Raw genomic sequence first — 13,608 nt, 5'->3', positions numbered from 1 at the left:
CTCATCTGTCCCCCTGTTCGCTGTCTTACAAACACACAGAAGCCGAAACCAAAAAAAAGCACAAATGTACAGTAAACAGATTAGGAGTAATTTGCCTAGAGGAAGCAGTTGCCTAATGCCTGGTTCTTGGCGTGAGCAAATCTCATGCTTATGTCTCTTCTTCAGTAGTGGTGAATGTCCGACAGTTCTGTCATGGCGGCCTGATTGACCAAGTCAAGAATCGATGTGGACGCATGTCTGCACTTGGAATTCTGTGAAGCATGCATTTGAGGTGCTATCTGAAGTGCAGTCTTGTTGGTGGACACCTAATTAGCTGGCATGCATTAACAAGAAATTAAATTCCACAGGTTATTTCACGACTGAAGCTCAGTGTCAGAGATTTAATTATTTCAGTCATTTGAGCATAAGGCCAGTCAGTCAGGTTAGTGGCATAATGAACAAATATAGTATATTTAGTCAGTTGTCTCAAAATGTCTGAATAGCATTTTATGTATAGTGAAAAGTCTTAAACCTTACACTGAAGGAAAAGGGAATGAATGTTCAGTTTATAGGGAAACTATAATCTTTCTATATTTTTGAGGATTATGTGTTTGTTCCAGGTGTGTTGAACTTGACTGCTGGGATGGCAAGGGTGAGGACCAGGAGCCTATTATCACTCATGGCAAGGCCATGTGCACAGAAATCCTCTTCAAGGTGAACAGCTTCATCAAAGCCACAGGCCACTAGAACATTCTATTTGAAATGCTGTCATTTACTATTCCTCTTCACACTGAATTGTTTACTGTACCTTCATTTTTTATATAAGTTCTAGAAAATGTGAATTATTGTAACAAAATTACCTCATTATCTCAATTACTCTCAGTTAGCCTTATGATACCTATCCAAGGCATTGTCTATTTCATCTTGATTAGCAGGTGGTTTGAAAACTGTGATGATCATAAACAATGACTGCTATCTTCACAACAATGAAATTTAACTATAAAATCTCTCATGAGATTACTACTGACTGACAGTGTTACGCTGAAACAATTCTCATTCTTTCTCTTTCTTTCTCTCTCTCTCTCTCTCACTTTGCAGGATGCTATTCAGGCCATCAAGGAAACTGCCTTTGTGACATCTGAGTACCCTGTCATTCTGTCCTTTGAGAACCACTGCTCGTAAGCATTGCTTTGCATGGCAACACATTCATAGAATTGCCTATTCAGTGCGTGTTTTACTTAATTGCATGAATTTCATGATGAAGAGCATAACGCCACTCTGTATGTTTCCAGCAAGCCTCAGCAGTACAAGTTAGCCCGATACTGTGAAGACATTTTCGGGGATCTGTTGCTCCGGGAGCCGCTGGAAGGCTTTCCAGTAAGTCTTCCGAATGCTCCCCCTATCACATGTTTTGCCTTTGCATGCTCCTCTGATTATAATCAAGCTGGATGTTTTCTCTGGCTTCTGAGTTGGAGCCCGGCTGCCCTCTGCCCTCTCCCCGCGACCTCAAGAGGAAAATCCTCATTAAAAACCGAAGATCCAAACCAGAGGTCGAGCAGAGTGAGTTGAACAATCGTGTGAAAGTGAGAGCGAGCCAAGCATGAGTTTTGCACTCTGTCTAAGACAGAGTGAGACACCGGTGTGGATGGATTAGATCTTTAAAGGAACATTTTTTGTTACTCTCAGCAATGCAATGTATTGTGCTGTGTGCTTGAAGTACGTGTCATCTAAAAAAGTCAATTGTGGTTGCACAATGAATGTGTTTGTATGTGATGGTGCTTGTGTGCAGAGGAACTGGAGGATTTTAAGAGGAACAGGGACGCAGGTCCCAGTGCCAAGGAGAATGAAGACGAACCATTTAGTGGTGAGAAACAAAGCCCTTAACTGTGGAGCTCAGCAAACAGAACACTTGGAGATGTGCTTTAGCCTTCAGCCACAGCTGCATAGTTAGTGTGGTTTGTCTCAATTCCTCTGGTGTTCTGATGGGGTACCTGTAATGTGAAGGTTTTTGCACCAGACTTAAGTGAGAGGTTTTTTTTACAGTTTTCTGCTTAGTATATTTTAAGTTCAGTAGTACTTGGAATACAAATACACATTCTTTCAACACATTGTCACACAAATCCACACACCACCTCTCTCTCTCTCTCTTTCTCACACACACACATACATGCACATGCACACACACACACACACACACAGAGATAGAGAAAGAGAGAAATCTATTTAAAACAGTCCAAAATGGTCATATGAAAATAAAGCTCCGTTGGCTCCTGTGAGACTGTCCATTTCCTCTTCCTGTTGCTCCTGGTAGACGGTGTGGATGAGGCCCACCCAGAGCTTCAGCTGGGGATGCCTTTCTGCTCCAGTGAGCCGAGCGGTGTGACCCAGGTGGACAGCGGCGGGGTAAGAGAGATGTTCGCTCTCCCTCACCTATGAATTATTCACCTTTCATCTTGCTGAATGATATGCTACAATGGCCATGGCGGCGCCAGAAGACTGCCCTCCCCTCTGGACGGTGAACCGCTAACTGGACGTGTCAACTCTCCGGCTGTGGGCTCGGCAGTAGTCTCGACGACGCTCATCGCCACTGAAATAGGCCTCTGCGCGAATGACGTTTCCTTTTTTTCTCTGTCAGGAAATGACACAGGATGAAGTGGAGATATTAGAAGCCCCTGATCAAGAGAACGGCAAAAAGGTTGTTAACTTCTCTTTTCTGTTCTGTTCTATTCTGGACCGGCTCCGTGCCCCTAATTCTCCTGTGTGGGCGGATGTTTGGTTGAACATGGTGTGACGGGAGTGACGGGACTGAAATCAGGGCTCTGTGGTTCTTTAAAGGTCGGTGAAACAAACGTGGACGAGCTGTACATCATCAACAGCTACCACTACGTCGCAGCCACGACCAACGTCCACCCCTACCTCTCATCGATTGTCAATTATGCCCAGGCTGTGAAGTTTCTGGGCTTTGAAGTAGCAGAGGGTGCGTATGTCCAGGCACGCTCAGTCACTTTGTCACTCACTTAAAAGATGCCTCGTGTTTAGTTTTGGTTCACTTAACAGGAAACTTTCTGGCCATATGGCGTTTTAATGTTGTGACAACAATGTGCATTTGTGCCAGCAAAACAAGCGATTGTCGCCATATGGATGCATTGCGGCTGTCTCTGCTTTTTTTCTTACCTGCCATAGAGAACAACATCCATCACAACATGTCCTCGTTCAACGAAACGGTCTGCCTGGGACTGCTGAAGACGAGTGCCATTGAGTTTGTGAAGTATCCTCTTTTTAGCTGCAAGCTCTGCTGCGTGCTCGCACCGCGAGCTGGCGCTATCCATCACAGAGAGGGGCTTAAGAGAGGAGGCGAAGCCAACAGAGAGATCACTTTTTTTGGGGTGGGATGTGTGTGTGCGTATGTGTGTACTGTATGTGTGTGTGTGTGTGGGGGGTATGACTGATCATGCTTGAAAAACATAGCTCTGTGAACAGGCCTTTCTTCGCTGTTAAAAGAGGCACAAGTGAGGGGGAGAATCAAAAGTGGCCCGAAAAAGAAAGCTGAAAATTTGTCATCGCCTTCTGAATGGGCCTTGAAACCTAGAGGACCGGAGGGGTCTATCCTAGTTGGTAGCAAGGACCTTTGATCCAAAAATACTCCTTAGATTCCACCCCAATCCCCCAAAAGTCCATGTCCTGTCCTTTTTTCTGCTGTTTTGTCCTGAATGAAGCACATAGCTACAACAAGCGGCAGATGAGCCGCATCTATCCCAAAGGGGGCCGGGTAGACTCCAGTAATTACATGCCTCAGATCTTCTGGAATGCCGGCTGCCAGATGGTGGCTCTGAACTTCCAGACCCCAGGTAATGCTAACTCTTCTGTGGCCTTGCGCCAAAAGTGCCCTTCTCTCCCCATGCGCACACACACACACACACACACACACACACACACACACACACACACACACACACGCATGCATGCGTTGTCACCACTACAAATACATGTATATTCAGTGGGTGCCAATGCCAAGAAACAGATGCTTCATCAGAAAGTGCTATTTTGTCCCCAGAACATACTCCTCAAAGCCAAGACATCAATCACCAACACACATACACACATTTGCAAACACACATACAGACATACACATGCATACAAACACACACTTTCACACTCTCACAGATGCTGGATTTCAGGAGGATAAGGTGTTAAGGCCTTATTTAATGCCTCTCTATTAGCATTTTCCATATATTGCTCTCATATAGGACATAACGAGAGTGTGTATAATGCACAGGAACTCCCAGGGGGGGAACTGCCATGATGTTTGTCCTAGAAACTTCCGTCAGATCAGAGAATCCATGAAGTCAACACCAAACACAAATTCTAACAGGCTGTGACAGCATGCTCACTCACAGACATCAGTTCACCCATCTGCTTTACTGTTCACACTGAATTTATTCTCCTCAAGTTACACACAGGGACTGATTTGTCAGTCATCTTGATTTATCTGAAGAAGTGTCAGATTTGAGGGATGGTTTACTAACAACCAAAAGCAATGCAGTCTCAGACTAAGGAATAAAAAAGCATGCTTGTTTTTCCATAAAAAATATAATTTGACAGTGGTAATTTGATGGTTGCAGTTATGGGTAGATTTACTTCACAGTAATGTAAGATGAAACACATGCAGCTCCTATAACGGTTTCTGATGTGGGCTTAGCAATATTTTAAAAAGGTTTGCATGAACGTACCCCCTGTATTGACATCTAGTACTCACGTATCTGTCAAAATATATTGCACCCATCTTCCATAGCAGATAACAAAAACCCAGATCATATATGAAAGAAAAATCGATCTGAAAGGCTTCTTAAAATAGGATTAGGCTTAACATTTTAAGCTTATATTCACCGTTAGGCCTGGACTCTGATGATCATAATTTACTCAACGTCACATAAGCAATAGCAATGTGTGCACTGTAGTACTAATATAGCTATAACACTAAGGAGATAAATTTCTGTCACAACCTCTCTTTTGACAAGAGAATGTCAGAAATAATCACAAGTCACCCTTAGGTTAACCAGGGATAATTCCTCAGTTCTTGATCCTGAATTGAACAGAGTAACACAGGAAACTTTGCAAGTCTAATCAGACCCACCCCAATGCTCTCTCAACGTTGTTAATATATTGCCTTGGTTACAACATTAGCTAAAAAAAGGACCGCACAGCCGTCTTTATTGGTTGAGCTTGGCACCTCGACCAGAACTAATTGCTGATGATTAGGTCACCACATTTAGCCAGTCTTTCTCTCTCTCTACCACTGCACTAGCTAGTGCTTCACATGTGAGGCAAATATGTTGATTGCACCTGGGGTTAGTGCTAGCCATAACTTCTTGCAAATTATGACCCAGGTGAAAATAGATCTGCGAACAAAAACACTGTGTGAAATGAAAGTGTCAGTTCCAAGTGATCCTCTGTGGCATTGAAGGTCGTTTTGATTTCGTGCTTTTGGTTAACGTGCATATTGAAGAGCGAGTAAACCTGCTGTGACACTTCCTTAGATTTTATAATGCTCTGTAATCATTAACTTGAATGACAACATTGTCTGGCTTTAGTTTTACGATTTTACTTTTTAAAGAAAATAGACAAGCAAAGAGAGACAAGCATTCCTATCTGCCAGTGTTTATTTCACACATTGTCAGCATGCACCTTGAAGCTTTCATGTACTAAATATTTTATTTAGCACAATGCAATAAACACAATTACCTGTACCAATGACACAATAACTTTTCAGATCAATTCAGCTTTGTAGTTAGTGATCTCTTGATTTATTGATTGCATTTCACTGTGACAGTCTGAGCTCATGACTCCTAATCCCTCTGTTTGTGTGTGCAGATCTGGCTATGCAGCTCAACCAGGGCAAGTTTGAGTACAACGGCTCATCCGGGTGAGGAGACCTCTCTGTCTTAGTGATTGTGCTTTCCTGTTGGCTGCATCCTCTGCTCTGGCATCATAAAAGTGTCTCTGTTGTCTCTGTTTTGGCATGTCTCTGTTTTGGCATTTGGCATTTGGCTAGCATGTGAATGTCAAACAGTGGTTGCGCGTGCAGAGGAAGGGCCGCATGTCACTGGAGATCCCTTCACTAGCCCTGCGCTCTTGTCAACTTTACTCACAGACGACAGAGGAGAGCATGCTACTTGGTCCCGATTGCTCTCTCTCCCTTTCTCTCTCTCTCCCTCTCTCTCTCTCACACACACACAAACACACACACACACACACACACACACACACACACACACACACACACACACACACACAGGCATTGTCTCTTAATGTTCTGTATTTCTCTCTCTGCCTGTCTGTCACACACACACAAACACAAACACAAACACACACACACACGCACACATACACACACACACACACACACACACACACACACACACACACACACACACACACACACACACACACAGAATATTACTCTACACACACACAGCCATTGTCTCTTGATGTTTCTGGCTCTTTGCCCTAATGCATTGCTATGCCAGGCTGGCTGTTCATACTTTAGCAGTTGGCAGAAGAAATTCCCGCTTGTTGAGTAAGGAAGGCTGCTCGCTGTGTTGCACTGTGTTGCACTGTGCTGCGCTGTGCTGCACGCTGGCTGTGAATTGGAGCCGGCGCGTGATCGTTGCCCTGTTACAGTGACAAAAACTCCAACATATTAATCAGTGCATTCATCAAGGTCTGCACCCATGCCACATCTATTAGTGTGATGTTCCCTTCCGTGTAAATTGAATATCGGACAAGGGAGACTTAATTAAATGGGTCGTTGAGTTGAGGGTACAGGAGATAATGGCTTTAATGATGAATTCTAGCCTCCTTCTGCTGTCATATGCTCTGAATGAAAACGAATGCAAATGCATATTGTGACATTGGCGGGGCCTCGGCTGTTCAATCCACTCCGACTGCAGGTACCTGCTGAAGCCAGACTTCATGCAGCGGCCCAATCGGATGTTCGATCCGTTCTCCGAGACCCCGGTGGACGGGGTGATAGCCGCCACGTGCAGCGTTCAGGTGAGTGGCTCTCTGTGTTAAGACGAGGCACGTGTGTGTGTGTGGACACAGCTCCTGCTATTCCTGCTATTTTTCTCCTCCGCAGTTGTTCTCTGGTCAGTTTCTGTCGGACAAAAAAATTGGGACGTACGTGGAGGTGGACATGTACGGACTGCCCACAGACACCATCAGAAAAGAATTCAGAACAAAGATGGTGATGAATAATGGACTCAACCCAGTATACAACTCAGAACCTTTTGTGTTTCGAAAGGTAGGCCTATTCAGGTAATATCAATCAAATTGCAGTTGTGTTGTTTTGATTGAGTAAAGATAAATCAAATAACAATACCCCATTACAGTTCTACTGAAATTACTTGGAAAACAAAATGTAAATGTATGAAAATTTATGAAATTCATAAATGTATGATTTATGAACATTTCTTAAAATGGTGGATATAGCATTTTGGAACAAAACTCTTCATATAGTCACTATGTGTGTGTTGAGATTTATACAGCACACCATCTCTCTCTCTCTCTCTCTCTCTCTCTAACAAATGCACACACCATCTCTCTCTCTCTCTCTCTCTCTAACAAATGCACACACCATCTCTCTCTCTCTCTCTCTCTCTCTCTCTCTCTCTCTCTCTCTCTCTCTCTCTAACAAATGCACACGCCATCTCTCTCTCTCTCTCTCTCTCTCTCTTTCTCTCTAACAAATGCACACACCATCTCTCTCTCTCTCTCTCTCTCTCTCTCTCTCTCTTTCTCTCTCTCTCACAAGCACACACACTCACACTCTCTCTCTCTCTCTCTCTCTCTCTCTCTCTCTCTCTCTCTCTCTCTCTCTCTCTCTCTCTCTCTCTCACACACACACACACCCATGTGCTCAAATTGCCATTTACATGCATGCCATGTGCATCTCTTCCCTCAGGTAATCCTGCCAGACCTGGCCGTGCTGAGAATAGCTGTGTATGATGACAACAATAAGCTGATTGGCCAAAGGATTCTCCCCCTGGATGGGCTGCAGGCGGGCTACCGACACATCTCGCTGAGAAATGAGGGCAACAAGCCGCTCTCGCTGCCCACCGTCTTCTGCAACATCGTCCTCAAAACATATGTGCCCGACGGCTTTGGGGGTGAGAAGATTGCCTCTGTGTCCTGTTTGTCCCAGAGTGCCGCCTTTTCACCACAGTTCAGCCTTCTTTTCTTCTTTTCACTCTCTCGTTTCTCTCTTCTTTTTCTCTCTTCGTTTCTCTCTTCTTTTTTCTCTCTCGTTTCTCTCTTCTTTTTTCTCTCGTTTCTCTCTTCTTTTCACTCTCTCGTTTCTCTCTTCTTTTCACTCTCTCGTTTCTCTCTTTTTTTCTCTCTCGTTTCTCTCTTCTTTTCCTTTGCTTTCTTCACCTCCCTCGTTTTCTTTCTTCACTTAGGAAAATCAAAGCTCCATAATCTTTTATTGTGTGTCCGTGTTTGTGTGTGTGCTTGTATGTATGTGTTTGTGTGTGTGTGTCTGTGTGTGTTTGTATGTGTGTGTGTGTGTGTGTGTGTGTGTGTGTGTGTGTGTATGTGTGTGTGTATGTGTGTGTGTGTGTGTGAGAGAGTGTTTGTATTTGTATAAATCTGGTTGATGTGTGTGGTCAGAGTTTGAGCCCCTCTCTGAAAAGCGAGCAGATAGAAATGGGCCAAATCTCTTCTGTCTATTGTACTGCTGTCATGAATTCTGTTTTGTCGTAATATCCCGACTTACCCCAGAGGAGTCTTTGTCGTAATATCCCGACTTACCCCAGAGGAGTCTTTGCCTCTTAGCATCTTCTGAATGTATGGGAATTAATTCTGTATGTCTCGCAGCCATCGTGGATGCATTGTCTGATCCAAAGAGGTTCTTATCCATCACTAAGAAGAGAGTGGACCAGATGAAGGCCATGGGGATTGAGGAGGTCAGTGTTTGTGTTTACCAGTAGGGCTTTCACTCAGACGCAGTAGCAGTGAGTAGTATATCGTCATGTGGTGTGATAGACCATTGCAGAAGAATACTGCATGAAGGATCTCTCATCGTCTTTTCATCAGCCTTCTAGCCACTCTGTAAAGCGCCATGAGACATGTGTAATGTTTTGGCGCTCTATAAGTGAAATTAAATTGAAATTGAAATCAGCCTTCTGTTATGTTTTCTGACATGTGTTTTTCATGTTGTTATTTTTACCGTGTTGCTTTGCTGTTGATTTATCGCTGGTTGTGCTATGTTGATTGACCGCTTTCCTCTGACCGTGACCAAAGAGGCCCGTCAGGCCTCCGTCGTACGTCTTCAGCCACATTGTCATGTAATCACTCGAGCCCATTCTCCATCCGAGCATCCCCTGGCCCCCTCTCACCATCATCCACAAATGACCCCCTCGCTTCCATGAAGTCACCTCTGGAGAGCTTAACTCAAGTGTCCGCGGTGACAGTGTGCCGTCGTTCCGCCAGCAGTGCACGCCTCCTGACTGTCCACTGTGATTTATTTGATTGTTTGCCCAGTGTGACATCGTGGACGTGCCGAGCGACAGCTCCAAGAGCGATAAAAGGAGGAAGGTGAGCCAGGTGAAGGCCATAGTCAGCCCGTGTGAGAGCGCCCAGCTCTGCCACAACTCCTCGTCCACTCAGCTCGCCGGCTCCGCCACAGCGGGAGGTACGTAACAGGAATGGCCACGTGGCATTTACTAATAACAAGTACGCCAGTGTCTGAGAGAAAGAGAAATCTCTTCAGCAGGCATGCCTTGTGGTGAATGGGGTAAATGTATCTTACTGTGATTTCCTTTTCAACTCTGGATTTGGGATATGTTTGATTTCCCTTCTCTCGTTTAGATACAGCCCTGCTGGTGCATCCAGTCAGCGTGGATGACTTGAAGCAAATGAAGGTGAGACGCGCGCCAGGCGGTTTTCCTGTTCAGCATTGAAATATCAACCTGTCTGTGTTCAAAGTTAATCGGCATCATCAGTACTGAACTGAACTTGTGCACCCTGTCTGAATGACTGGGGGGGAGCTATTTAAATTCAGCCAAGCACAGCCAGACGCAGGAACCTAAAAGGACTCCCCAGAATGAATGATTGGCTTCACAGAAGGCGTCTGAGGATGAAACCCACTATGTTTTGTGGTTCAAATGGGATTTTCTTCAGAACTTATTTTTGTTTTTCTAATTTTCTTTACTTTTACCTAGACACTCGGATGACTAATTCTCCATCACCTAGTAGTCAATTCACATATCCTTGATAATATCCCAGAATATATGGTATTATATTTGGTGAACATCACATACACTATGGACTAATGTAAAGTACACTGTATGCAAGTAAAATTTCTCAATACCATCAAGTCAATAGTGACAATGGTTATAAGCATCCATCGTTCAGTCTATGAAGCTGGGTGGGTCACGTTTTTTAACTAAACATGTGGCCAATTTTGTTAATTTACGGTATGTCTGAAGTAAACATTAAATTTGGATACAATCTATAAATAGGGCCCAAGTTGAAACATATCAGAGTTTTGGATTTACAATACGTTAGTGAAATGACTGGACAGTAAACAAGAGTGCTCGGATGGCAAGTGGTCCCCACAGATCTAGTGGTCCCCAGTAATGGTTTGATCAGACCTCTGTGAGCCCATAGCAGATGCTCAAGTCCCCCCCCGGTGCAGACTCAGAGACAGGGATAAATGTTTTTGGTAGCAGGCTAGTTTCCATTTCAATCGGTGAATTATAGATGATGGCTGGTTTGATTGCTCAACAAAAACGTCCTCTGCCGCAGTGCATCCGGCCCAGGAGGGAAATGGCAACATTATGCCTGGAGCTATCGGTGTTCCACTGATTGACCAGACCACTGGCAGGAAACAGTGGAGTACTGGCATCAGGCTGACCAACAGGCCTGATTGGTGCAAGAGCTCCAATCAAGCAGCCAGAGATGGACATCAGTCCATCTCTGGGTTCCACATCTAAATGCTTCTTTTTTCTCCTTCCCTCTCCGATACCTCAGCCTTCAGTAATCTCCATGCACCGGTCTCTTGTGTGCTGGCTGCAAAATCACAATAGTAAAATGCAGTATTTATGTGAAATCTTCTGAAAGACAAGTATACATTTATGCTCAACACATGAGGGAACATGAAAATTGCTCCGTCGGGCGAAATGGTTCACTCTTCCAGCCAAGTGAAGCATTCAGAAAGCGTCCTCAGCTGGAGCACTGTTGAGCTTGGTCAAATGCTGGTTGGAGGTTCCTTCCTCCCAACCCAACCCAGTGCTTGAATTGAGCCCCAGTGTACTGCTTCTATTGTATGTTATTTTCATGTTGCCCAGTCATTCAGACAACACAAACCGGCTTGTCGATGGGATCGACTCGGAGCTGAAGTGCCTCTTTTTCTTCTTCTTCTCTTTCCGACAGACCTACCTCAAACTTTTGAAAAAACAACAGCGTGAGCTCAGTGCCTTAAAGAAGAAACATGCAACGGTAAGGTCATGCTAAACATGCAAAGGCAAGGTCATGCTTCCAGCGTCGTTGTCTCTTGCATTTGTGGGTTTCTCTCCCCTCTCATCTGTATTGTTTTCGTGGGTGGTGTCATGTTTTCTGGCAACTGTTCCGTGATTTGACAGAACTAGGTAAAATATTCACCGGGCTGTTCTGCATTGTGTTACAGGAGCAGTTGGTAATGCAGAGGGCCCACAGCACGCAAGTGGACAAAATCGTGACTCAGCACACCAAGGACAAGGGCACTCTGGACAAACAGCTGGAAAAAGCCATTAAGAAAGCGGGGTATGATGTATTGTGATGTTTGCTGTGATGTCTCGAGCCATTTCAATGCAATTACAACGGAATCTAATTAATGCCTGGCACAGGCCCGTTACCAGCGGGGCGACTGTCGCGAGGCGACTGTGGCGCAGCGCCGTGTTTTTCCACTCACATGCTCTCTCTCAGCCCTGTGAATGATCTATTGCAGTGAGAAGAACAGCTCCGATCTGAAGATGGAGACAGACTTTAAAATCCAGGCCATAACCACAGAACACAAAGACAAGGTATGTGAGGGTAGTCTGCAGACATCAGATAGAATACATCAGATGGAATATATTACTGTGATGTAGGGTGGAAAAAAGGGAGTATAACAAGCTTTTGGGAGCAGTAAAAAAAATCTAAATCATTGGCCCTCTTTAACGGCGGGTTCCTCCGCAGGTGAGGGAGCTGGTGTCCCAGCAGTCCGTGGAGTGGTCAGCGCTGACAGGCAGCCACGGCGCCGAGGGCCAGGCACTGCGCGACCAGCACGTGCTGCAGCAGTGCGAGCTCCTCAAGGCGCTGCTCGCCTCGCTCCAGCAGCAGCACCGCCAGCAGCTGCAGCTCATCCACGACCGGTGAGGACCCGCCGCCGGCCGCCACAGCGGCATCGCGCTCCACTCACTGGTCGTCGCCACGGCACACCCACCACCCGCGCCCGCTGTTCACGTGGGTTCGGTTCCATTAAACCCAGCCTTGGGGTGACTGCTGTATTAGATTGTAACGTTATTGTTTGAAGTTTATTGTTTATTGTGTGCCAACCCCAGCTATTCATTATGTGCACCTGAACCCTATAAAACGTAGGTTCCATATACAGTAGGTTTGCTTGTGGTAAACTCTGGTACAGCTTATTTCAAGTGTGAATGAAATATTGATTTCATATACTCTATTTATATTTATTAATTCAGCAAACATCTATATAAGTCACCTTAAGGCAGCATAGTGCTGCAGTACGTTTTTGTTATTGGTCTGTGAGTTTTCTGATTATGACACCTAGGCCTTGAATATTGTACACCTGGTATTGAATACTGTATGTTTTGAGCTACAATTTCACACAATCTGAGATACAATAAGATCAGTGCAATCCAACCTCAAATATTTCTCCGATCATAGCATTAGCTGTATTTGTTCAAAAGGATATTACTCTCACCCAGACTGTCCCTTTGCTTTCCCAGTGCTTTATGTTCTCAATTCGGTAGTGCTACTGTAGCAAGCTACAGGCGGGCTCCAGGCTGTGGTGAAGCTTTATTCTAGGCATTATTCAAAGTCTTTAAAAATGGACTGGACAGTTAGCTAGTGCAGGTTGTTGCCTCATCAGTGTGTCAGATCAGAGCACCTTCTAGCCATCGGCACTGGGTTGTTTCAAGTTACGTTTATCACCGTGAATCTAATCTGTAACAGAACATGAAAGCAAGAATGCCGTATATCACAATAGTTTATATTTAACAAGTAATTCTGGAGTGGTTTTCTTTTACCGAACTTGAATAGAGCACTTTTGACTATTACTTTTTAAGACGGCTGAAGCCTTTGATTCTCTGCTTGATGAATAGTGGGCTCCCTTGTGGAGTCACAGTAACACGAGGAAAGTATTTGAAGTATTTGAAGTTATTACTCATGCAAGAGAAGTGGGATTATTGGCAACCCTTGATCATGTCAAATTCTTCCCCGATCCATTGTGATGTCTTCTATTGATTTAGAAAGAGTGTAAGGGCTTTGCAACCCTCTTTTCGCATCTTCCCAGTGATAGCCTCCAGGTCTGTATTCTAGCTCAAGGGACTCTTTTCAGTCCAGTGTCCTGCTTTTATTCAGCAG

General features: G+C 44.7%; 1 protein-coding gene across 5 annotated transcripts in view; it reads left to right on the top strand.

Annotated features, from left to right (window-relative positions):
- Positions 1–13,608, top strand: part of LOC125312409 (1-phosphatidylinositol 4,5-bisphosphate phosphodiesterase beta-4) — a 29,334-nt gene that overhangs the window by 11,185 nt on the left and 4,541 nt on the right. For 4 of the 5 annotated variants that reach the window (XM_048270937.1, XM_048270940.1, XM_048270939.1 and 1 more), the window contains 21 exons: positions 600–693; positions 1,078–1,157; positions 1,272–1,356; positions 1,440–1,539; positions 1,769–1,843; positions 2,291–2,382; positions 2,615–2,674; positions 2,815–2,956; positions 3,163–3,247; positions 3,703–3,827; positions 5,851–5,902; positions 6,930–7,032; positions 7,118–7,282; positions 7,943–8,147; positions 8,857–8,945; positions 9,523–9,673; positions 9,850–9,902; positions 11,416–11,481; positions 11,669–11,784; positions 11,969–12,044; positions 12,199–12,374. In XM_048270937.1, coding sequence (XP_048126894.1) covers positions 600–693; positions 1,078–1,157; positions 1,272–1,356; positions 1,440–1,539; positions 1,769–1,843; positions 2,291–2,382; positions 2,615–2,674; positions 2,815–2,956; positions 3,163–3,247; positions 3,703–3,827; positions 5,851–5,902; positions 6,930–7,032; positions 7,118–7,282; positions 7,943–8,147; positions 8,857–8,945; positions 9,523–9,673; positions 9,850–9,902; positions 11,416–11,481; positions 11,669–11,784; positions 11,969–12,044; positions 12,199–12,374 — 2,190 coding nt within the window. The remainder of the gene's footprint in view (positions 1–599; positions 694–1,077; positions 1,158–1,271; positions 1,357–1,439; positions 1,540–1,768; positions 1,844–2,290; positions 2,383–2,614; positions 2,675–2,814; positions 2,957–3,162; positions 3,248–3,702; positions 3,828–5,850; positions 5,903–6,929; positions 7,033–7,117; positions 7,283–7,942; positions 8,148–8,856; positions 8,946–9,522; positions 9,674–9,849; positions 9,903–11,415; positions 11,482–11,668; positions 11,785–11,968; positions 12,045–12,198; positions 12,375–13,608) is intronic. The other variant, XM_048270938.1, reaches the window with a different exon arrangement.

Source organism: Alosa alosa, chromosome 19 (genome assembly GCF_017589495.1).
Source record: "Alosa alosa isolate M-15738 ecotype Scorff River chromosome 19, AALO_Geno_1.1, whole genome shotgun sequence".
In the NCBI taxonomy this organism is placed as follows: domain Eukaryota; kingdom Metazoa; phylum Chordata; class Actinopteri; order Clupeiformes; family Clupeidae; genus Alosa; species Alosa alosa.
The sequence above is the reverse complement of the archived record's forward strand: the minus strand, read 5'-3'. Positions and strand labels throughout refer to the sequence as shown.